We start from the raw sequence: 24,141 nt of genomic DNA, 5'->3' as shown, positions 1-24,141 counted from the left end.
TGCCACATAAAAGCACTGCATAGAACAGTGGGCTAAATTGCTATTAAATCCGCTTAGCATCGTGACCATGCTGTGCAAATTTGTTCAAAACTGCTGCATTAAAAGTTAAAGTAAACTCTAAACTCTGCTAAGATCTTATCACAACATAGTACATTGAGGAGACTAAACTAAGTTAAGTTACAGTATGCAATCAAGCAGTATCTCAAAGCTAACGTTAGAATACTGTTTGGATGTCAAGTTTAGCATGCTTACTTGCAGTTGCTTGTATCATGCAGGGCTCATTTTATTGACTTGGAATGTTTGCAAAATCCCGATGTAAATGGAAAAGTGTTTTCCAAGAGTGCTTGTCCAAAGGAGAAGTATAGGCCCTACGAACCGTTATTTGAACTGACTACGTTATGAATTGCATCCACACATCAGCAGCCTTTTAACTGTGTTAATGTTAATTGCAAGGATTCCCACACGAACGTCTTAAAATGACAGGCACTCAATTGACATACACTACTGAACTTTATTGAATGCTACCTCTGACTAAGAATGCATTACTTTGCACTTGTATAGGCGTAGTCTTATTTTGGAATCTTAAGAGCAATAAACAAATATTGCAATGTTAAAAAATTCATGTTTTTTCATTCAGATATGTAAATAAACATGTATAAGTTGCTATTATAGTGAATTAATGGGGAGATAATCGATAATCGAATCGAAATCGAATCGGACTGAAAAAATGAATCGTTAGATTAATCGATGCATCGAAAAAATAATCGCTAGATTAATCGTTTAAAAAATAATCGTTTATCCCAGCCCTAGTAACATGTCTATGTATTATGGTTTTGCAAATGCATTGCTGAAATAAACTCTTAGGTCATGACTGAGTATGGTATTTGTTGTCATTATAGTTGAAATTAGACTCAAGGTTCCAGAAATGTAAAATGTACAGAAATAGGACCTACATGATAGTGTAATGACACTTAATGACATGTTCAGGAAACATCTCAGATGGTTCACTGTACTTTAGGTCAAAGGTAAGTATTCATGACACTGTCAGGAAACTATTTTGGTGTGTAATAGTTATTTGTGACAGCTTAATGACAAGTCAAAACTGTACCACTGTAGTTGAGGTCAAGAAAAGTATTCATGACCCAATTTATAATGGCGTCATGACGGCCAATTGTTCAGGCCAGTGGCGCAAAAAGTGGGTATGCGCCATATGTGGCGCAGCACCATGGGGGCGCCAAAGCGATGGTAAAAAAAATAAAATAATATATTTGGTATTTTCTATATTTAGCTACTGCTGTTCATTTCTAAATCAGGCGCCTATATCTCATAAGATTCCATCATAGAATTTTGACATAGAAGAGGGAGTGGGGGCGCGTCAGCGCTGAGCGAGCAGATAGGCCTACGAGTAGTGAGTTGCCGTCTATGGAAAAAGATGGATACAGCAAAAAAAAAGCTGTTGGCGGCTAAAAATAGAAAAAGAAAGAGGAAAAAGGAGATGGCATGTCAAGGGATGCAACAGCAGTTAAATAAGTGGACGGTGAAAGGCAACAGGTAGGATTTAAAGTGATGGTCTGTGCTTGGAGGCTTGCAAATACGAATGTTAACAGACTAACTAGCTTTTGTTAAGCATAATGCCGATTGAAACATAGCCTATTCCATTCAGATAGCTAGGTGGCTACCATGCTCATACTGCACTTTTAATGGCCAACTGCAAACAGAAATGTCACCCTAGCAGCAACTCATTACATGTTTCCATATCTTAACAATGAGGCTCCTTGTAATAACTTAATATTGTGTTGTCAATGTGGTGCAAACAAACAAGGCTAGAGTAGGCCTATCAGCCTGTGAACAACAGCTGGCAAAAGGACGTTATGAGAACCGTTTAGACTCTCTTAAAGTGACAATGCATCATTTATCAATACTTATCAAGTATAACATCAAGCTCAACACCAAATTGACAGCATTTCTTTAAAAAACATATTTAATACACACTAATGCACAGTAATAGTGTAAATGATTGGCCTTTTGTTTTGCTTTAGTTGTTTGTGGGGTTTTTTTTTTTTGGGGGGGGGGGGGGGCGCCAATATTGTTGTTGCATACCCCTCAAAAAATGGGTAGCTGCGCCCCTGGTTCAGGCCCATCACTTTACAAACCTAGAAGATAAGTCAGGCCAAACACAGTTATATGATCTTGTTCATGTAATAATTAAACAATTATGTCAAGTTGTCATGACAATTCATGACACTGTCAGGAAACTATTTTGGTGTGTAATAGTTCTTTGTGACAGCTTAATGACCAGTCAAAACTGTACCACTGTAGTTGAGGTCAAGGAAAGTATTCATGACACAATTATAATGGTGTCATGACAGTTAATTGTTCAGGCCCTTCACATTACAAACCTAGAAGATAAGTCAGGCCAAACACAGTTATATGTCAAGTTGTCATGACAATATCATGCCAAACACCTTGCATTCTTGGCTATGTGAAGTCGTCATGACAATATTGTAAATGGGTTACATTTTCTTGGCTAATGTCAAGTTGTCATGACAAAGACCCGTCAAATAAGTTCATCTTGGCTAATGTCAAGTTGTCATAATGATGACACCCAAACAATGTCAACTTGACATTCCAAAAACCGAATGACACATTATGACAACAGTCATAAACATCAATAATGTGTCATTAATGTACATGACATGTGTCATGTCATTCTTATGATGGTTACATGTCACCCTTATGTAGACCCCTTCAAATAAAATAATCCTTTGCTAATGTTGTCCCAAAATGTGAAGTCTCCAAAATAAAAGGCCATGACAATCATAAGGATAAAACAAGGTGTGTTTGTATATTTGTGTCATTTTCATTCAACTGAAATGGTATGTGGGGTAGCTAGTAGGACCATAAAAATTTTGTGTTTCACCTTATTTATTGTACATGTTTATTTTGGTGTTCCCAAAACACCTGTAACTACATGCATTTACTCTGTGAATGGGACTTGGTACAATATTGGTACTTTACACATTAACTCATTGAATGCCAAGCTGTTTTCAGAAGCTTTGTCCTAGAGTGCCAGCAATCTAGACCATTGTTGATGATTTTTGTACAGCCACAGCATATTCTGTGTTATAGCTATGAACACATACAATGGCTCGTTTGAAAGGTGAGACTTTAAGCACTCAGTGGGTGCAAACCGTGTATTTCTACACGCCTCTGTTCCTGAGAAATCCCAAGCTAAACAGTGGCTAGTTTTCATCAAAATCGCTGTTTTTTTTTTTCTAGAAATGGAGATATAACGTCTTTCATGAAATATGAAGTGTTGCCTATAAAGTTTCCGGGAAGTGACCTGGCGAGACTGCTACCTAGTGATAGACCCACGAAAATGGCCGGGTTTTGAGCTGACGTGCATGCGTCACTGATTCGACCCAAAGCGGCAACTGAGTTATGATAAAATGTCCAGATAAAATTTCCAGATTGTGCGTTTTCATGAGTTATGAGTTCATGATATTTCATTTCCATTCATCACAGAGTTTCCAAAATCACATAAAAGGTGTGTTAGAGTGTCTAGTTTCGTAATTAAAAAAAAAAGCTAAAAACGTAATATTACGTTTTTGGCACTCAACGCATGCATGGGAAGGAAAAACGTAATATTACGTTTTTGGCACTCAATGAGTTAAATATCCATATACTTAGCTATATTACACCTGTCCTACACCTGTTTTATTTCGTACGCATATTTCATAAATGAGGGCCAATGTGAATTTGCAGCTTGTTAAACCTACATTTGCAGGCAGATGAAATTACCGTAAAACTCCAAATAATAGCCCAGGCTTTTATTTTCCCAAACTATACCGGCTAGTATTAGAGATTGGAGTCTATATGAGACAGGCCTTTAATTCCCTTCACACAAAACTTTTCCTCTGCAAAGATTGAAAATATTATCAAATTAATTATTGCAAACACACTGAACGCTTACCCATATGACTAAGCTATCTGATGACAATTACGGATCATCATTCATTTAGTGTTGAGATGTTGTTCATTGAGTGAAATAAGATCCAAATGGCAGGGATAGCCAGATGAAAAACGTTTAATCAAACGTAATTTACAAAGAGATTGTATTACACTAACACCTCATATTTTTTCACTAGCAACCTATATCTGTCCTCTGTCAAATACAGTTGCATTTTCAGCCCTGACCAAAACCGTTCAGGAATTATTTATGCAAAAGTGGAACATGCATAATGATTCATTCTCCCTCCTTTATGGCACAAATGAAACAGCATGAGAGAGCATGAACCATATCGTTTCTATCATTTTATTTGGCAAATTTGACAACAGTCAGCTTACATTTCAAATCATTGCCTACTTCTTTTTCTTTATCGCCATGGTGGTACGCATTTAGAATAAAGAATAACGTTCATTAACCATTTTGTTGCCAGCATAAAAACAAGCTTAAAGGACAATTCCGGCGCAAAATGAACCTAGGGGTTAATAACACATGTGTACCGAGTTCGACCGTTCGCTGGGATTTGTTTTCATGCTAGTCGAATGTGACCAGTTTTATTGCAAACCGCTTATTAGCGGTTAACGCTAGCCTTCGGGGCACACGTACAGTAGAAATAAATCACTATTTCTATACCACTAACAAGGCTCAAAATAGCACCACACTTACACAGTAGCATAATGAGGGTCTCTACATGTAAACCGAAGCATTGAGAACTTTGTAAGTGTACAGGCAGTTTATTAAAAAGAAACACATTACCGTTCACGTCTGGTTCACATATACAGGCAGGCGATGTGAACTAAAATCAAACGTAATTTGCTCAATATAGGCCTATCAGAAATAATAGCTCCGATGTAACATAACTTGTGTAGTGTAGGCTACTTACTTAGTGGATCCATGTCCCTCTGGTAGCCTATGGATCGCCGCCGCCTGTGTGTGGTATTGACTACAGCTTCTAGCTCTCTCTCTCATAGCCCTTTCACGGAGCTCCCGCAGCTCTTCGTTGGTATTCCGACTCGAAAAGATAAGGACGTCCAATAAGGGTTCATCCTTGATGTCTTCAAATTCGTTCAAATAACCTGCCATCTCTTATGTCTCCTGTTGCGTTCAGTGCTTCTCTTTTGCACAGTCCTTCTGCAACAACGTTTCACCCGAGATTCACTTCACATCCCAGTTGTAACCAAGGCGCCTGCCTGTATGTGAACCAGACGTCAACGGTAATGTGTTTCTTTTTAATAAACTGCCTGTACACTTACAAAGTTCTCAATGCTTCGGTTTACATGTAGAGACCCTCATTATGCTACTGTGTAAGTGTGGGGCTATTTTGAGCCTTGTTAATGGTATAGAAATAGCGATTTCTTTCTCTGTACGTGTGCCCCGAAGGCTAGCGTTAACGCTAATAAGCGGTTTGCAATAAAACTGGTCACATTCGACTAGCATGAAAACAAATCCCAGCGAACGGTCGAACTCGGTACACATGTGTTATTAACCCCTAGGTTCATTTTGCGCCGGAATTGTCCTTTAACATCTGCCTCTCAAATTTCGCAAATTTCGCAAAAGGGATTAATGATGTCGAAGTCGGACATATATAGGCATAGTTCATATTGAAAAAAGTTACACCATTTGGAACTCTAGCTTTTCCCCACCGCAGTCTTTTAATGCCATCTAATCATAAAGTCAGCGTGCGCAGTCTGCACCATACTGGCTTAAACAGACAATCTGACGGGTTTTAGAAGATGAAATACAACTCGAAACTAAAAAACAGACCAGGCCTCTATTTGATACCGGCCTTTAACCCAAACCTGTAGCCACACCAGGCGTTTAAAAGATACAGGCGTCTATTTGGGACTGGGCTATTATTTGAAGTTTTACGGTAAGCCAACACAAATTAAACTTACTGATAGAAGCGCACATCCAGGGCCGGAGTCGGGCCACTTTTCAGCCCGGGAGTTTCAGGCCCAAGACCGGCCCACGTTTTCCATAGTGGTGGAAATTGGATAAATGAAGCAACATTTCAGCTCTTACTATCCTGTAGTTTTTATTAGTACCATGGTTCAACAAATGTGTAAAGGTTATATTAATTCACTTCAACTGAGAAGTTAACAAAAAATATTCCACTATTCCACAAGCTAACAAAAACAGAAAGAAAGAAAGACAGAAAGAAAGAAAGCCTTAGAAATGTAGCCTATCCCACGCTTCCACAAAGAGGCATGAAAGTATGTTTAGGCTACATGTTTTTTGCATGGGTAAGCTATATTGTTGTTTGGTGATTTAGCCTACTCCTTTACTACATCCTCTTCTAAGCAAACAAGGCATATAGGTTCATCATGTAGCATAAATATTTTGCTCTTTCTTACATTAAATAACTAATTTATCCTCTCTACTTGTCCCTGTAGTCATGGCCTCCTCATCACTAATTTTGGGCTCATCATTTTCAGTGGTCGACTGGTTGATCTGCTGCTCAGAGGCTACAATTTTTACCGCATAGGCCTACACAGATCAAACTTCAGTTTTGTTATTAATATTTGCATACTGCAAAGTCTATGAATCGGATACAAAAGGCTAATATTTTTAGAAATGTAATATGTTGCTTGCAAATAGCTTGACAACGCTACAAACGTCCAATATTAGCCCAATAACTGCTAATTATCATTGCCTATAGGCTATCTCTCTTTACCAGTTGCCACTTTTGTCTGTAGGCCTAATCTAGAAGCTTGGCACATTTAGCAGCATCTACCTGGCCGTTTCAGTCCCTCCTGGCCTCTTTCTACCATCCATCCTTCCTGACGCTTATGGCTACTGTAGGGCCGGCCCAGCTATCCGTATCTGAGAAAACTTTTTGGAAAAGACGAGCTATATGGACCCAACCAACTCTTTTTGGGAGGGGAGAACTCCCTCACACGGTAGGCTACAACCCATGCAGAGGCAACGGTGCCATGCACAGAATGCGGAACGTGTAGCCTACTTTAAGAGAAGTTAGACTAACGTGACAAATGTCAATATTTTTTTCCTCGACCGGCCCAAAAGTGAAGCGGCCCACCGGGAATTCTCCCGATTCTCCCGATTACCCACCCCGGGCCTGCGCACATCCCTCAGGTGTATTTGTGGTTCTAGCAACCAGGCATTTCAAGAGTCTGTAACTGCTGTCATTATCAGAAACTTTCCTTTGACGCTATCTGAGCTATTAGTAAAGGGGACAGACCGGGTTGTTGGATATAGTATAGTATGATCAGTATAGTCTGACCATTTAAATCAAATGCATACCCTAATCATGTCAATGGTGCAGGAAAGCAAACTAGTCATAGCCATTTTTTAGTTTTTAAATCAAGGGGTGACATAGGTTACATGATCCCAACACTGCATTATCATGGACTACAGACTCCAACAGCCAAATAGTTTTCATAGCCTACACAACACTCAGTGAGTAGGCTAATAATTGGATTTAGGTCATTGCTAAATCATCTGCTAAAAAGTATTGCCATAGTCCAATGTTTCCTCTACACTGATATTGGCATGGCGGCCTGCCACGGCAAAATGAATGCCGCCATGGTATCAGAATCAGGACAGACACACAATGTGGTTGCCTTTTAATCCTGCCGACGTATCCTCCCCCGCTGGCTGCCGCATGCATTGCAATTGAACAATAAATAACAATGAAAGTTACAATTAATTTGTGGTTTTTATTCGAATGGAGTGTGTGAAGTCTGTTTAAAACGACTCGGCTAGTTATCTTCTAATCAAGCAAGCAAGCTGGCATTAACGTTAACTGTTAAGCAACAAACTCGTAGTCTAGCTGCTACGTCTAGAGAGGACGTTAAGTTTAACTCTAGCTAGTTTGATAATATTGGTATTACGTCAAGTAAGTTCATAACTTGATTAAGCGATAACCGATAATTCAGTAGGTAAGTTATATTACCTTAGCTAGACCTCGGGAATGTTTCTAGGGTTGTGTGCAGTGGTGGCGGTAGTAAGCCTTCACACTCAAATTGTCAGCCACCTTTCATAGCTGGCCTGACGAGGGAAATGGCCTTCTATGGCAAATAGTCACTGGCTGAAAGTTCAAAACCTTCGTTTTGAACTACGTTTGAATGAGTGGTAGGTTGTGGCGTAAAATTACTTGATTGTAGGCTTATCTGTTAGTTTGTTGTTCAGTTGAACATATTTATCTAACAACTGTCTCTTTTTTTCCCCCTTCTATTTCTGTTAGGTGCTGCTTCACTCTACAACTGGAGGATCAGGCTGACTGCAACTGCTATGGATGGCAGGAAAGCACAGCACACGTGAATTTCTAGATGAAGAGTGAATAAATGCACTTGCTTAACAAGTTTTCAATGGTTATTTATGCAAGCTTGTGTAGTCTAAACCAGACAAATACCTAGGCCTAGCCAAATTTATCCTGGCTGTAGATAAAGCAGGATATGAATTTCACAATATTTTGCCAGATTAGGCTAATAGTGGTTTACTGAGGTTTAATATCAATTGAAATACCATTGAAATCCCGTTGATCTTTAGTTTGGTTGTAATTTCAACATTGTTTCAATATTCATTTTAGTGGAAATACCATTGAAATCCCATTGATCTGTAGATAGAATTTCAATGTTGCTTCAATATTAATGAAGGGTGCAAAAGTGATGCAGAATCAATGTTGCAGTGCAACGCTGATTCAATGATTTTAACGTTGACAAAGTGTTGATTTTAACAGATTCAATGACTAATTGTTATCTAGGTGCAGAATGAGCAGTCATCAACACCAACTGAAAGCCCCATTTTGCAGGTAGCCTTTTGCATTACATACAATTAGGCTTTCTCTGCACGGCAAAAACTGCTTATCTAACAAAATCTAACCAAGTGTTATTAATCTTATATCAAGATAAAAAAAACTAGTTGGTATTGTTTTTAGTATAAAGACACTCACCTAGCACTTTCTTATGAACTCATTTGACTTAAAAGTGCTGTCGCGTGTGTTTGAGCTCCGAGTCGCCTCTTCTTGGAGGAATAGCGCATGTTTGAATCTGCAAGCATGTTCACTAATGAACATTTCTTGACGAAGCTGGCCTATCTTAGCGATATATTTGATATATCTTAGCGATACATTTGAATTAAATGTCCAGTTACAAGGCAAAGACAAGCACCTACCTCACCTAGCAGATAAGATTAGCCTACTGCATTCACCAAAAAAACTTGAGTATGGGACAGGCGCCTGTACTCGTTCGATCGCGACAGTATTATGCCTTTGAGATTTCTGAGCGAAATCGCTGAAACGTCTGATTGGGAGACACTCTTGTGATCCCATGTATTAAACAGTAGGCCTACATCACATCCCTGCAAAGTTTATTTAAAAAATATTTCCCAACCAGCAGTGCTCAGTATGACTGGATTATGGATCCATTTAATGCAGCATGTTGGTATTTCATTGAATATATTGTACAATGCTGTAAACTGTTATGTTGCTGGAAAACAGAAATATGTGTGTTATGTATTTATTTATTATTATTATATCTGCAGCACCAGCTGATTTTAACTCTGTTGAAGAGGATATATTTAGAACTTGTCATTATTTCAATACATTTGACAATTTTAAGCTCGACCTACTACTTTCTTAGAGCGATGAGGGACAGGCATGGGTCTCGAGAATGCCCCCTTGATCAAAGTGGGGAATGAAAGAAAAAGTTTGAGAACCACTGATCTAGTTTGTTAACTACCACAGTCACGAGTTGGGTCGCGATAGTCTGTCATTTTTAAAAAGTGGGTCCCCAGAAAAAAAGTTTGAGAAACACTGCTCTACAGACTGATATTTTAAGTTTACAGGGTTGCAGTTGCATTTCTGTAATCTGACTCTCGACAGATGAATTTTAGTTCCGCCTAGCTCTGCCTAAAATTCATCTGGCGAGAGTCCGGTTAACATTTCTGTTCATTTGAGATCAATGTGTCATTGTCAACAACACAGTTCTTGGGGAACTGTCTTGTAGGCTACTGTTTTAGTATGACATTTACATGTTTATGAAAATATTAGGCTACTAATAAATGTGCCATATTTGAAACTAGATGTACCGCATAGCGGTACAAAATATGAGCCATTCAGTCCTGTACATACGTTCCGCGAAAATAAATCACACTAATCAATTTGTCTCCATCTTTTACTCTATCCCCCACTCTTGAAACTTTTGTGTATGCTTGTTTGGCATGGCTGTGTGTGTGTGTGTGTGCGGCTGCACAGAAAGAAGCCTACTGGCGCTGCAAAGGTGAATAGATTGTAGAATAGCCAAAAAAGTTGTAGCATTGTTATAAAACCTTTAAAATCTCTAAACAATCACAGGTAGGGCAGTTCATCACAGTTCATCCATTGCAACTGGATTGATGAAAGGTCACTTACACCTGTATAGGCTACATTGTATTTGGGAAAAGCAGAAGGCATCAGCATAATGTTATATTTTTATTTATTTATTTATTAATAAACAAAAACATCTTGTCAGTTCCATGCAGTTTTCAACAGCTATAGTTTTCTACAAATGCAATCATTTGGCCTCCATCACTCAACCAATGCTAACGGTAACATTATTGTACCTAGGTCCTTATTGATATCATAAGATTAACGTACCTGCCAAGCATGTTATTTCGGCTTCAAGAAGAAATGGGAATTACATTTCATGTGAAAATCGTCCTATCCTTATTAGACGTTCTCTGCGGTAAACTACAGTCCTTGTAGGAAGCGTCCATTGTTTTTCCAACCCACTTTTATCTTCCAACAAAATTACGTCTAACTGCAACGATGCGCCATCTAGTGGACAAACGACTACGTATCGGCAATCCTGGAAATGCAGCCATGATGATGATTGATGAATATTTGGCTTTCCTTTAATCCTACTGAATTTGTAATTATGTATCAGCCGTTCTAATTGCCGCTAGATAGTATGTGCGTGCCTGTGTGTGTGTGCATGTGTATATGTGTGCACCGCCATCTACAGGCCAATGAGTGTACAGTTTTTAGACCCCCCCATGGATGAAATTCTACGAAACTTGGCATACGCCCAGAGAATGCCAGGTTAATCATACACATAACATTTGGTGCAGTTCTGAACATCTTAACTAAAGATAGGGACGATTAAAGCAGAATGATATTGCATTTTCATTTTTTACCGAGGGGGTGCAAATCACAAATGAATGATTATGGGCCAGGTTGATGTGGGCCCTTGAGACCAACATACCATAAAAAAATTCTTCATCCTCAGTGCCACGGTTCAGGTAGTTATTTAGGAAAAACTGCATTTTTTGGGGGGCCCAGCGTGGTGGGGGAGTGGCCCCCGGGGACCAAACGAAATTTTTCCGTAAAAGTCTAGTGGGGCTACATACTCACCAAATTTCATGTGCCCCGGTGTTTCGAGTATCGTTGACCAAAATTTCAAGAAGGTAAATGACGAAAAAAAAACTAAAAAAAAAACTTTGACAATCCCTATATGACCGCTTCGCTAGCGGCGGTCATAATAATTTAAATATTTTTCACAAGTGAATGTCTATTTGTAAAATGATAGAGGGTTGAATGGCCTAAATGTAATGTCCTGTAGGCCTATCGACAGCAAGTACACAATCATGATAACAGGTTAATTGTAGTAGGCTAGCCTGTTACAGAAGAGACTTTTCAATTAAATTAGAGGTGTATAGGCATATCAGTATCGTCATCCGGCCAAAATGAGCTTGTATCGGCATATCGGCTATAATTCAACATGCCTCCGAAGCCCCTTGTACACCAGTGCAGCTCTAGGTCTGACGCCCATGGGACAGTGTCCCCATTTTATGTTTACCAAGATTAAAACATTACGTTTTGGGTCATTCCACCGAATCGGTGCCTTTTGCGTCCCACAACATATAATCAGTTCTAAAGTTGCTTTAACAACAAATAAATGTGTAATTTAAAAAACTTAATGTTACTATAGATCATATGCATCAATATAAGACCAAGTAAACCCAATAAAATACAAGTTAAAATGATTAAAATCACATAAATATATGCTATGGGTAAGGATTTTGGTTGATTTTGGCCTGTCCCACGCTATGTTTTTTCTTTTTCAACAGCACTTCTCAGTTGTAAAATGTTGGTAAAATGATACAATTTTCACAGTTTTATATTGTCTTAAGTGAAATCTCATTGTTAAGCAATGATTTTGACATAAATAGATATGTTTTCTTAGAAAATATAAGTAATTTATAATTGTCCCTTAATTTTATCTCAGTCCTGTTACTTTCACCAAAACCCCCTATAAAATAATGGTACAAACTAGAAGTGACATAATTTCAAGGAAGTGACATCATTTAGAAGAAGCAGATTCCACAGTGTAAGAAAGGGTAACTTTCTCTCTTCTTAAATGTCCTATTTTTCATGTTTTATCAGGGTTGTTTCGAGAGGGGCAAGCATACAACATCAGTCCTGTTACCATTTTTTAAAGTGTATATATAAACAATTATTTAGCAATACTGATATTACTAATATCTAGAAGTAATAACCTTTCAGATTACATACCATGTGCCTTCCTAACCTTGACCTGTTAGCTAGAAATGAGCAATTTAGCATGAAATCATCAGTCCTGTTACCATCAGTCCTGTTACTATCCTACAATATTCTATGTAATAAGTGAATGGTAAAAAAAAAAATGCATAGCTTGAGATGGCCCAACACAATTTCTTGTCATGTTAAGATGTGTTAATTAAATGGGCATTGAAAAAAATCAGTTTAAAACAATTATATTTTTCACATTTTTAAAGTTGAAAAGGCACCGATTTCATGGAATGACCCTTTTGTAGGTATTTACGCTTCTCAATTAAAAATGTCCCCGGATTTTGTGTTAGAAATCTGGTCAATTACGTTAGTGGCAGCACTACCATGGACGCACCTACAGTCCGTGCAATGTCCCTTAGACGTCCGAGGGACGTAAAAGGAACCATACAGGAACGTTATTTTGTTTGCTGGGTAATCATGGATAAACAGTATCACGATCATAAGAGCATATTTTTTGGCAAGTTAACTCATTTAAAACAAACATTTAACTCTCGCAACAACCAGTGAGTTATGTCAGTAGGTTCCGTATAGTTACGGGTCGCTTAACTCAAGTCAACCAGACACATTTTCGCAAACCAACAAATCAGTTTTAATTCTTACCCTCAACCAACCCGTTGGAAATTTTGTTTTTTGTATTCCTTGCAGTTTTCGCCGTCAGTCCTGTTACGATGCTCTCAAAGTTGAAATCTGAGAACTCGCCAGGGTGCTCTGATCGTAAATGTCGAAGCATGTTTGTGGTTTTTCCAAAATGATGGATAGTCCTCATGCAAATCAAACATACTACTTGCTTATCATCCTCCTCTTTAAAAAAAGACCACACAATACTTCGCTTCCTTGTCGCCATTTTGTTTTTTCTTCTTCTTTTATTTTACTTTTGGCGTTTGGCATAACTTGGTGTGTTACCGCCACCAACTGTTAGGGGTGAGTAGGGGGATTGCAGTAAAACCTAAATCTGCTGGAGCAGCCAAACAAAACCAAAATAATGGTAGGCCTATTTGAAAAGAGATCCAGATCTCAGATACAAAAACATAATTTCACAATCAGAACACACACTATCACACACAAATGACTACAAATATGTAGGCCTAAAAATAACTTCAAATGGAAAATTCAATGTTGCAGTGAATGATCTGAGACAGGGCACACAGGGCTTTCTATGCCATAAAACAGCAGATCCCTGTAGAAATCCCAATCCAATCTGGTTGAAAATCTTTGAATCAATGGTAGCAATTGCCCTTTATGGTAGTGATGTGTGAGGCCCACTTACAAACCAAGATTTCAACAAATGGGAAAAGCACCCTATTGAGACCCTCCATACAGAGTTTTACAAAATCATCTTAAAAGTACACAGATGTACCACAAACAATGCATGCAGAGCTGAACTCGGCCAATGTTCTTTAATTCTAAAAATACAGGAGATGAACAGATGAACAAAGAAAAATGTCCTCTCACTAAGCTGGTCCTGAGTTTGATCTCGTCAGACCCTAACACCCCAGTGACACTGCAGCATCTGAATCTCAAAGCAACTGAAATTAGGATAAACCAAATTACAAAAACTATTAAACAAAATCACATAATCCTACCTGACACACATTCAAGACAAAAATCTGATAACCACACTGACAAAGTACAGACTCAGTGAACACAGCTGGCCATAGAAGTGGGAAGGCACAGACAAACATGGCTGCCGAAAGACACTATAGACTGTGCCACCACTGTGACCTAAACACAGTAGAAACAGAGATACACTTCCTAACACAGTGTGCGAAATATGTACACATTAGGAGAAACTATTTTGAAAAGATGGCAAATGTCCTCCCTGAATTCCTGCAAGCGAGCGCAAACTATGAGAATACAGAACATCAAAGATAAACACTGAGGTCAAGTTCCTCATTCAGGCCTGGATATTTAGTAGCCTGCAAGCGATATATCCAGAAAGCTTCCTGTTGATTTAGCTGCCTTTGTCTATTGCCTTTTCTTAAGGATAGAGGAATGTGGTCAATCCCACAGGCCTGTAAGGTGGAAGGGTTGCTGTTGTGATGTTCCATATAGTGTCTTGCCATGGGATAGTTGATGTTTCCTGTGCCAATTGCGTATTTATGTTCAGCCAGTCTGTCCAGTAAACGCCGCTTTGTTCTTCCTACATAAAAGACTTCACACATAGGACATTCCAATCTATAAATGACAAAGGTAGTTTGACAGTTTATGAAATGGTTAATAGTGAATTCCTTTTGGGCGCCAACATCAAGAAAAGTTTTGGTTTGTCTTACCACAATGGTTACAGCGATGGCATTTGTAAGAACCTCTGGGCCTAGGCCCCAACCATGTTTGTTTGACCTCTGGTTTAAGATAACTGTGAACCAGTCTATCTTGTAGGGTGGGACATCTTCTAAAACGAATGAGAGGTGGTTCAGGGAAGACCTGACTTAGTACCTCTCACTCTCAATAATACCCCAGTTTTTTTGTGATTTGCTTTATCTGTTCAGCCTCTGTACTGTATGTTGTAACAAATACAGGCCTCTCCTTTGATTGTTTTGGTGTATTCTTTTGTAGTAGTGATGACCTGTCTACATGTTTGGCTCTGGTGTAAGCTTTTTGGAGAGTAGAACTTCTATATCCCCTTTCCTTTCCTGCTGAGGTGAAATTTACATTACCTAAATATGAACATACGCAGACACAGACACAAACACACACATGCCCACACAAACATGCAGACACACACACACACGCACACACTGTTCTCCATTGCCATAGTTCATAATTGTAGCCTACAACTAGAAAATGCAATTCCAGGGAATTACCATTGCATGTAAATGCAAAAAGCTGCTGCGTATAACATTATATTACTTACAGTATGATTATTCAGATTACACAGTCTTACAGTATTCTTGAAAACCACTTACTTGGTTAGATGTTAGCTTAGAGTATATGACAGTCAGTAAAAATAAATGGTCAATTCAATATTGATCAACATTCTTTGTTTTAATACAGCAGAATGATACTCAGTATACACTAATGAACACTTACCAATGTAAGCTTGAAGTAAAATCACAGTTGTGTTTATATATACTTGATAATGCCAATCATATTATCCTAAGACAGATCTATATATCAGTGGTAACTCTGAACTGGCAGCAATAGCTAGAGGCCTCAGTTAATGGTATTAGGTCAAATTTGATGGTGGTATATACACTGAAGAATAAAAGAGTCAGCCCTTCAGATGATCAGTTTTAGACAGAACTTAGGTTAGAATCTTATTTTTCACACAGCACAGCTCAGGTCTAAAAAGAGAGGTCTAACAGCACAGCTATGTTCCACAGATGTTACAGCACAGGTATGATTCAAAGGTATGAATGGTTGACAAATATGATTTCACAGGTATACATGTTCCATATAGTTAGTGAGTATAGTACTCACACAACAATAAAGTTCTCAGAATGTCTCAGTGTAGATCTCAGATAAGTCTCAGTATGGTTAAATGGTATGTGCACAGATATGTTGAGATATGGTCACATGTTTGTAAGAATGTATGTTAGTAGGTATGTTGCTAGCAACATTGTCAGAGATGTATGGTTGACAGGTGTGCACACAGACAGGCACACACGTAATGTCATACACGGTCATCACCACTGGTCTGGTCTGGTCTGGAACCTAAAAGGCAAAAGCAAACAAGTTTAACAGTTATACCAAAACAAGGAATGTCTGCAATTGTACAATTGTTCAATACAACTAAGGTATTTAAGTGAAGTTGTTACATTACATTAGGCTGACAGATTATAACCTAACGACTAACATGGTAAACAGTTTAAGCTTTTTAAATAATTCTCTCAACAATTCTAGGACAATTAAAAAAATGTAGAGTAGGCCTACAATACAATTGTTGCACCATCAAGCTACTGGTAGTTAAATACTAGCCTATAATATTAAATTGCAAACAAAGCAGAATTCTGTGTTTTATTGTTTTCAGTTTTAGTATAGGTGATAGCTAATCATATTTTTTAAAATATAAAACGTAAACAGCTTAGAAAACTTTGCAGGCAAAGGGTCTGTTGTTGCTGTTGATAATCATATGAGTAAGGACAGATCATTCTGATACTAAGTATCTTGATAACCAACTGCTATAACTTAAACAGCTTGCTAGGTCTGTCAGCCACATTTTTTCCTACAGATTACAATGTACTACAACTGAAAAGTTTGATTCACGTGCCAGGCTACACTTTAATTTATAGACCAGAACAATGCAGAAATGAGTAGGCCAAGTAAACATTGTAGCCTGTGTTTAAACATTATAAATTAGCTCAACTTCTGTTGTGTGTTTTAACAAGACTTTAGTTGTATTGTCCATTTCCTAACAGTAGCCTATTCATGGCTTTCATAAGGTCCCTTTCCACAGGAGTATTAATAAAGCACCAATGCATTCATAATCTAGGTGCTTGATTGTATACACCTGTGGAAAGGGACCTGATGAAACCCATCAATAGACGAACTATAGTATACCGTGATAAGTGTTTACTTAGGCTAGCTTCTACGTAAGAATCAGGAGCGTAGAATGACACGTAGCCTATTTGATACACAAACAAGCGGTGTACAACGTTAAACATTTGTTAAAATAAAAACAGGAGCATATGTTTGTTAACTTTAACTAAAATGTGAACGGTAACGTTATGAACATAAACAAGTAGCTAACTTGGGTTGGTTTCATCAGGACCCTTCACACAGCCTAGCCCTAGGCTATAATCAAGCACCATGCAATCTGCATTCATAATCTATTCTAGGTGCTTGATTCTATACACCTGTGGAAAGTGACCTGATGTTGAATAGAACCAGAGCCTAGTATCTGTAGGCCTAACGTTACTTCTCTGGTTTACGTTAGCGTTCCATTTGATGTATTTGACCCAAATGCTTTGGCAATACTGTACAACCTTATAGTCATGCTAAAAAAGCTCCTTTTGAATTTAAATTTGACTTTGATTAAACCAGAGAAGGTTATGGGTTACATAGACAGTAAAAGAAAGAAAAAGAAGGGTTACAGCAGAGACGGTTGATAAAGCGAGACGATTCACAGAAGGGTTCTTCCTGTTCCCCTATGACGTAGGGTTCACTAGCGCCACGCCTTTTTAGGAGACTAGCGAGAGATTCTTTACACTGTGGCCCTATGGAAGAAATCATTTTTTCTCGGATTATGCCCCAGCCCTTAATTATACAGCTCGAGATTGGGCATTTTAATGCATTTTCTGTAATTCACATGTGTTCCTTACATTCTGACATCGACATGGCGTTTTTCAGATGAACAGTTAATGAGAAAAACGACTTTGTTTGCCACTTGTCTGTCTGTTTCTGTAACCCACTGGCACGCGATCTACTAAGTAGCCGAAGGTTCTCTGGAATAAGTTACCGTTGCTTACCACTTCGATGTTGATCACTCAATCGCGAAAATGGATTGCGTTCAAATAGGCTGTATAGCAGACGGCCATACACATAAACTAGGGCAGTGGTTTCTCAACCTTTTTTCAGTGATGTACCCCCCTGTGAAATATTTTTTCAGCCAAGTAGCCTTCCCCCTAACCAGCGCAAAGCATTTTTGGTTGAGAAAAAAAAGATTTAAAACAGAGCACTGTGCCATCAGTGTCTAATTTATTAAACTTTGGAACTAATAAACACATACAAAATTCAAACATTTGGATAGTAATCCATGAAATACACCACTTATTTTTTCATTGACATAAGGCTTAAAATATGATGAACACTGGCATTTCTCTTTCAGATACCATATTATTGAACTAGTAGAAGAAAGAGGTAGCTTGTTAATATAAGGAGTGCCGACTTGTCCATCCGATCCAAACAAGTAAACCTGAGGAAAGGAGGGTATAAAGTGTGTGAGGCTAACTTTGAATGGTATGGTTTTATTTGAAATTCACATTTTCAACAAATCCCACAATTTAACACCTGCATACATAGCCACATTCTGCAGTCTACCCACAAGGAAAAGAATAGCACAACTGCCCTAAACCCCCTCCATCAACTGCCAGTAGATGTGTCCTGCATTGAGTGGTAGTTATGCATTTACAAAACTAAATACTGTTATTGTCTTTGAATTAACTAACATCCTGAATGGAGTGTAGGAAAGCAGGATCTCTTCGTTTGGTTGGATGAAGGTTGAAGTCATATGGCCAGCATTTACAGCACCTAAAACAGAGACAACACCACGCAAAGTAAAAAAAACAAAAAAAACATAATGAATTACAATTATGTTCTTATGTTCTTGAAATTAAGTTACTACACCTGCACATTGCTTTGCTTAATATGATCCTTCATACTATAAATGCTGTGATAACACAATAGGACTGAAGACTATGATACAGCTGGAGAGGCTGCCAAGTTAGGCAAATACTACGACTGACTTCTTTGAGGCCATGAACAGGCTTTTTGATGTCTTAAATTCACGGTATAAATGTCCATTCAAATCCCCTACTCCAGTTTTAGCATCAGTCAAATTGTGATTACAGCACTTGATTACAAACACAAACACTTACTTCTCAGGCGCATCTCTGACCCCAATCCATGGCGTCGTCCTATAGGACCACAAAGCAGACATCAGATCCACCATCTTACGGAGAGCCTTCAGTGGATTGAGTCTTGGACCTTCAGGTTGCTAGAGAACAATACATATAGTGCAGCAATCATTCTCAGTGTGTTAACTAATGTTGAATAATAGATCTTTTTTTCCATACAGAGGGAAGTTTAAATCTAGTTACAGAGTTTCATAGTGACAGGCTGTTGGTCGAAACATGTTGGCCAATGCAGCCAAAAAGGCTTTTCCTTTGGAGTGCCTTTTGTAGAATTAGTTTCAACTTTATTTTGGTAGTGTTTCATGAAGTCTTCAGGTCTGATTGTTAGTAGCCTATATGAAATTATATTTGATATGTTTAACTTTGAAAGTCTGTAACTTGTATAGGGCAATTCCACGCAAAACTGTCACATCCATAATGCCAACTAAATACCATGGCATTGTGTTGGTGTTATGGATGTTACAGTTTTGCGTGGAATTGCCCTATACATTTGAATGGCCACAAGAGCGGACAGTTACAGAACACAGTACATAGCATTGACTTATCCTCTGAATAACACAGGTTCAAGTTCATTCCTCCCTGTCATCGCGGGTTCATCCTCACCATCCATAGCGTCCTGCTCGTCCAACAACTGGGGAGAGAATTAGCAAACATGACGTTCATTTTAGTGCTGCTTGATAAGGGTGTGCAAGACCATCCGAGAAAAACTACTCACAACTGATGTAACGTTATTCAACACAATCGTTGAGCGCCACCCTGACTACACATTTGCCATCAGAGACAAACTTAATACAAAAATATGTAATGTGCAGGATCGGGGCAGAGATCAGTAGAGAAAATCGTCGCGTCATCAAGGACAGACAGAGAATATGGCGTAAAACTAAATGTTTCACTAGCTGCTACGCTAGGCGGATAATAAAATTCAGTGCACCAACAACTGTGTACATACGGTAACTACTCATTTTTTACTAGCAACTAAACACATTTCAAAACTGCTAAATCAATGTCGCTTGCAGTAGATCTGATCCACAAGCTATAGTGATGCCGATTTAGGTAGAGCAAATATCAGGTTCGTAAATTATCTTTGTAGCCTAACTACCAAATTAATCTGGTAGCTAGTGCCTCAGCTAGCTCTGCTATCGGTATCAGATGGTTAGCTAGCTAACGTCAACTAACGTTACTCCTCAATGAGCTAATAATAATAATGTTATTACCTAAACTCCGCAGACATTTTACTACATAGATAACTCGTTACACTGACACAGACTAATCACAAATACCTTGCCACATTTCAAACTGCCACTTACCTGGAAATCAGACCGCATCTTGCCACGACGATGTACCAAATTCAGTCACCCAGGCCAGCTCCAGTTGGTCACAGCAAGAGAGAGGCGCGAAAATGAAAAATATTTGACGTTTTCATCAACGAGGTAGCGTCAGCGCATTCTGACCACGCCTTTTTAGGAGGCAGGAACTGTGTACAATTCCATTCCATTGTAGAAGCCTGTGCTGCTTTATCTTTGTATATTAAGGATCTTTGGTTACAGACATACGGAACGCTGCTGGGTGAAGTTTCGCTGCCAGATCTCGCGAGTTTTATTTCAATTTTCGGGCGGGAGTTCCGCGCATAGACAGTTCCGCCTCTGCCATCTATTTACGTTGGCTTGCTACGGACGTAAGGTGCATTTGGATATCTCTTAAATTAACATTAACTTACTCAGAATGGATTCCTTGGAGGACGTCTCCGCTCGTTTAATTCTGAGAAATGTCCTACAAACAGAGAAGGCCAAGTCTCCAGTAAAAGAAAGGTAACGTTAAGGTTAACATAGCAGAACTGTGTTAACAGTTACGTTAAGACCAACTAGAAGCTAGAAGCTAACTGCTCAATTGTAGGAAAACGTTACTTGTCTAGAACGCTGCTTGGGATGTAAATAACATTAGCAGCTAGCAGCTAAAGGAATGTCTTCACTATATTGCAGGGTGACACGCTTACAGTCCCAGCCCGCTACACAACGCCGAATGTCAAGAATTAAAACGGGGCGGAAGACATCTGGCGCCCGGAGCCCTCTGGTTGCACTACAGCAGAAACTAAAGCAACGAGTACGGGAGGTATGATCATACCCAAACATTCTATCGTAACACCCCCAATTATCACCACTTTTGTTCAGAAATTTTAAAACAACGATGTTTTTAACACTTCAAAATAACATTTGCTAAATGAACCTTACATTTTTCACTAGCCACATGTGTGTAGATTTGAATAAAATCTGGTTTGGTTCTTAACGGGAGTATTTACTGCCTGAAATATCCGATTTTGTTTAACGTTACCACGCTCGGAGTTATAGTGCTGGCCTGATGGGTTGACTATTTACACCGTTTCAACGGCACATGAACGGTTAGACCGAGAATTCTCGTCATGAAATTAAAATTCCACTGGAGCTCCAAGCGGTTGTGTACACGCAGCCTTACAACACTGTCATTTTGGTACATAGCTAATTTAGATAGGTGTGGGTGGTTGCGTTTCTTTAGGAGTCCGCCGTCTTGGTTTGTACAGAAATGGATATGGATATTAAGTGATTATACACGCAAGACGGCGGAAATACGGGACCGTAGTGATGGGACATTCGACACTGAGGAACCGAAGCTTGTATCACTCCCGTGAAGCAATTATTCCACACAGTGTGTTGGAGTTTGTATCAAATTGGCATAAGCACGTGACTGGTGACGTCCGAAGCTTCAAACGTCATTGAAGGGTTTTGCTGGATTCAAAAGTTAGCTGCTGCCCTGATACCCAACAGGTAGCCTAGAAATCTACCATAGAAATCTAGACGCACCCTAGCGGTGGCAAATTAATTTGCTCAGCCTATACGTCTAGTATCAAACCATAGGGATTTCTATTGGCTGACGCCGTGGATGTCATCCAATCACAGCGCTCTATTTTGTTAGAGTCTTAAGGCGGGCTTAACAGGATAACGACAGTCCTGTGACTGTGAACAACAAGCAAGGTGGCTATGGCTAACAAAGAGCTGTTGTTTGAATCAGCGTTGGCGTCAACTTTGGAGGAGTTGGACTTGTGCTTTTCTTTGAAAGTTGAGCAACACAATGCACTTAAGTCCTTCCTTTCGAAGAAGGATGTATTTGCCGACCGGATACGGATATGGTCGTAGCGCTGGCCTATTGACCGCCGTCATGCTCTCCGGCAAAAGATTCTTTGGACGCCGCTATTTATGGATTTCCGGCTCCCATTGACTTACATTGAACACATGTAAACAAAACGTCAATTATGTGCTCAAACTAACGCCGCTGACTTATGAAAACCACCATTTCACTTTGATACGAAACTACATAATTGTACAACATTTATACAACAAAAATCACAGAATTTGGATCAAGTAATGTGGGGATATCTTATGCAAAGTGTCAACCCCTAACAATGTGCCCATTGCCCAAATTTATGGTCGACTAATGTCGAATGTCAGAGTAATGACATTGAAAAAGGTACCTTAATGATACACTTTAATTTATAAAGGTACGAAGTATAAAAAGAAAAACACAATTTATCCGATGGATTACCCAAATAATTTGTAACAAAGTACAAACATTTATTCGAGGGCACATCTATTCCCAGAACTATAATGGGTGTTAAATATTCCACAACCACTAGATGGCAGCATGACACAGCACATAAAGTACACCTATGTGTCGCTGCGACCTGAAGGATGGTGTGGTTAATATCCACTTCTCCTGCACTTCGGGTCTAATAGCGGGTGAATTGTATGACCACCAGATGACGCCATTTCACTGCACCTCGGGCCTAATAGCTGCTGTAACTTCGTTTAAAGGAATTATCCGGAGTAAAATGCACTTTAGATCGATTTCCGGATGATTGGGGGTACATACGTTGAGTTGACATCAAAATTATGTCATTCGGATGTGTTTTGAGAAAGTTCGATTGTACCGTTTTCAGTCACAACTCGTAGCCTGGAAGTGAGCGGGGCATTTCAATTGCGCCGCTACAAAACGCTATTTGTATACCTCTTCTACAGTTCCAAACAACATAACACTTACGTGGTAGTGAGTAGAGGGTCCCTAAAGCCAAACCGAAGTATCCCGAGGTCTTTATGTGGTCGAATAGAGAGTCCAGAATGAATTTCATCAAGCCAGTACCTTTCCGGGAATGTTGCCATCTTTGCTGCCACCTTGAGGGGAAAGTCCGTAGGAGTCTTATTGCTGTGTAACACGCTCTGGAAATTCACAATTTCGTCGCCGTTTTAAAAAAAAAAAATAGTCTAGTCCATACAACTTCATTTCAATTTCGAAATTTTTTTTTTTTTTTTTTTAAAACGCCGACGAAATTGTGAATTTCCAGAGCGTGTTACAACACACTCAGCAATAAGACTCCTACGGACTTTCCGTAGGAGTGGCGGCAAAGATGGCAACATTTCTGTAAAGGTACTGGCTTGATGAAATTCATTCTGGACTCTCTATTCGACCACATAAAGACCTCGGGATACTTCAGTTTGGCTTTAGGGACCCTCTACTCACTACCACGTAAGTGTTATGTTGTTTGGAACTGTAGAAGAGGTACAAAAATAGCGTTTTGTAGCGGCGCAATTGAAATGCCCCGCTCACTTCCAGGCTACGAGTTGTGACTGAAAACGGTACAATCGAACTAAAGTGCATTTTACTCCGGATAATTCCTTTAAAGAATAAGCCTCGAGGAGCCGACGGTTACACTTGTTTTAGGGGCGTTGTTAGCCACGCTGCGCAAGCCTGGTAGGCTACAGGAGAAGCCCATAGTCTACAGTCGCGTGTGTTTGTTGTGATTTATTCCATGTATTAACAAAATAATAATGTAACATTAAAGAAATAGCCTACATAGATAAAAAAAATAAATAAATAATAATTACACCAAAAAAGTAAAGAAGCTTTATCATTGATATATAAGCTTACTGAAAATCAAATAGGCCTAGCCTACAATTGTGTTCCACAGACAATATGTCCTACAGATAATAACA

At 39.0% G+C, this 24,141-nt stretch overlaps 2 protein-coding genes and 1 long non-coding RNA gene across 11 annotated transcripts in view; 1 reads left to right on the top strand and 2 right to left on the bottom strand.

Annotated features, from left to right (window-relative positions):
• Positions 1-13,392, bottom strand: part of LOC143126026 (uncharacterized) — a 38,846-nt gene extending 25,454 nt beyond the window's left edge. For all 3 annotated transcript variants that reach the window (XM_076287945.1, XM_076287947.1, XM_076287946.1), the window contains exon 1: positions 13,155-13,392. In XM_076287945.1, the coding sequence (XP_076144060.1) occupies positions 13,155-13,320 (166 nt within the window). In that variant the 5' untranslated portion in view covers positions 13,321-13,392. The remainder of the gene's footprint in view (positions 1-13,154) is intronic.
• Positions 13,393-18,437: 5,045 nt separating this feature from the next.
• Positions 18,438-20,657, bottom strand: LOC143126025 (uncharacterized). Of its 6 annotated transcripts, none has more exons than XR_012987351.1 (4): positions 20,431-20,657; positions 19,727-19,754; positions 19,088-19,206; positions 18,438-18,740 (listed from the first exon to the last, which is right to left on the bottom strand). It is a non-coding gene; the product is annotated as an uncharacterized LOC143126025 (long non-coding RNA). The 6 variants fall into 6 exon arrangements; XR_012987352.1 differs by lacking the exon at positions 20,431-20,657 and adding an exon at positions 19,839-20,035; XR_012987349.1 differs by having other exon boundaries at positions 19,088-19,754.
• Positions 20,658-20,783: 126 nt separating this feature from the next.
• The window catches only part of cenpt (centromere protein T), a 52,417-nt gene continuing 49,059 nt past the window's right edge, over positions 20,784-24,141 (top strand). For both annotated transcript variants that reach the window (XM_076288251.1, XM_076288250.1), the window contains exons 1-2: positions 20,784-20,931; positions 21,103-21,232. In XM_076288251.1, coding sequence (XP_076144366.1) covers positions 20,846-20,931; positions 21,103-21,232 — 216 coding nt within the window. In that variant the 5' untranslated portion in view covers positions 20,784-20,845. The remainder of the gene's footprint in view (positions 20,932-21,102; positions 21,233-24,141) is intronic.

Source organism: Alosa pseudoharengus, unplaced genomic scaffold, assembly GCF_046254945.1.
Source record: "Alosa pseudoharengus isolate Yale_2024_CS ecotype anadromous, Long Island Sound unplaced genomic scaffold, YU_APseudo_1.1 YU_APseudo_1.1_scf_16, whole genome shotgun sequence".
Taxonomy (NCBI): domain Eukaryota; kingdom Metazoa; phylum Chordata; class Actinopteri; order Clupeiformes; family Clupeidae; genus Alosa; species Alosa pseudoharengus.
The sequence above is the reverse complement of the archived record's forward strand: the minus strand, read 5'-3'. Positions and strand labels throughout refer to the sequence as shown.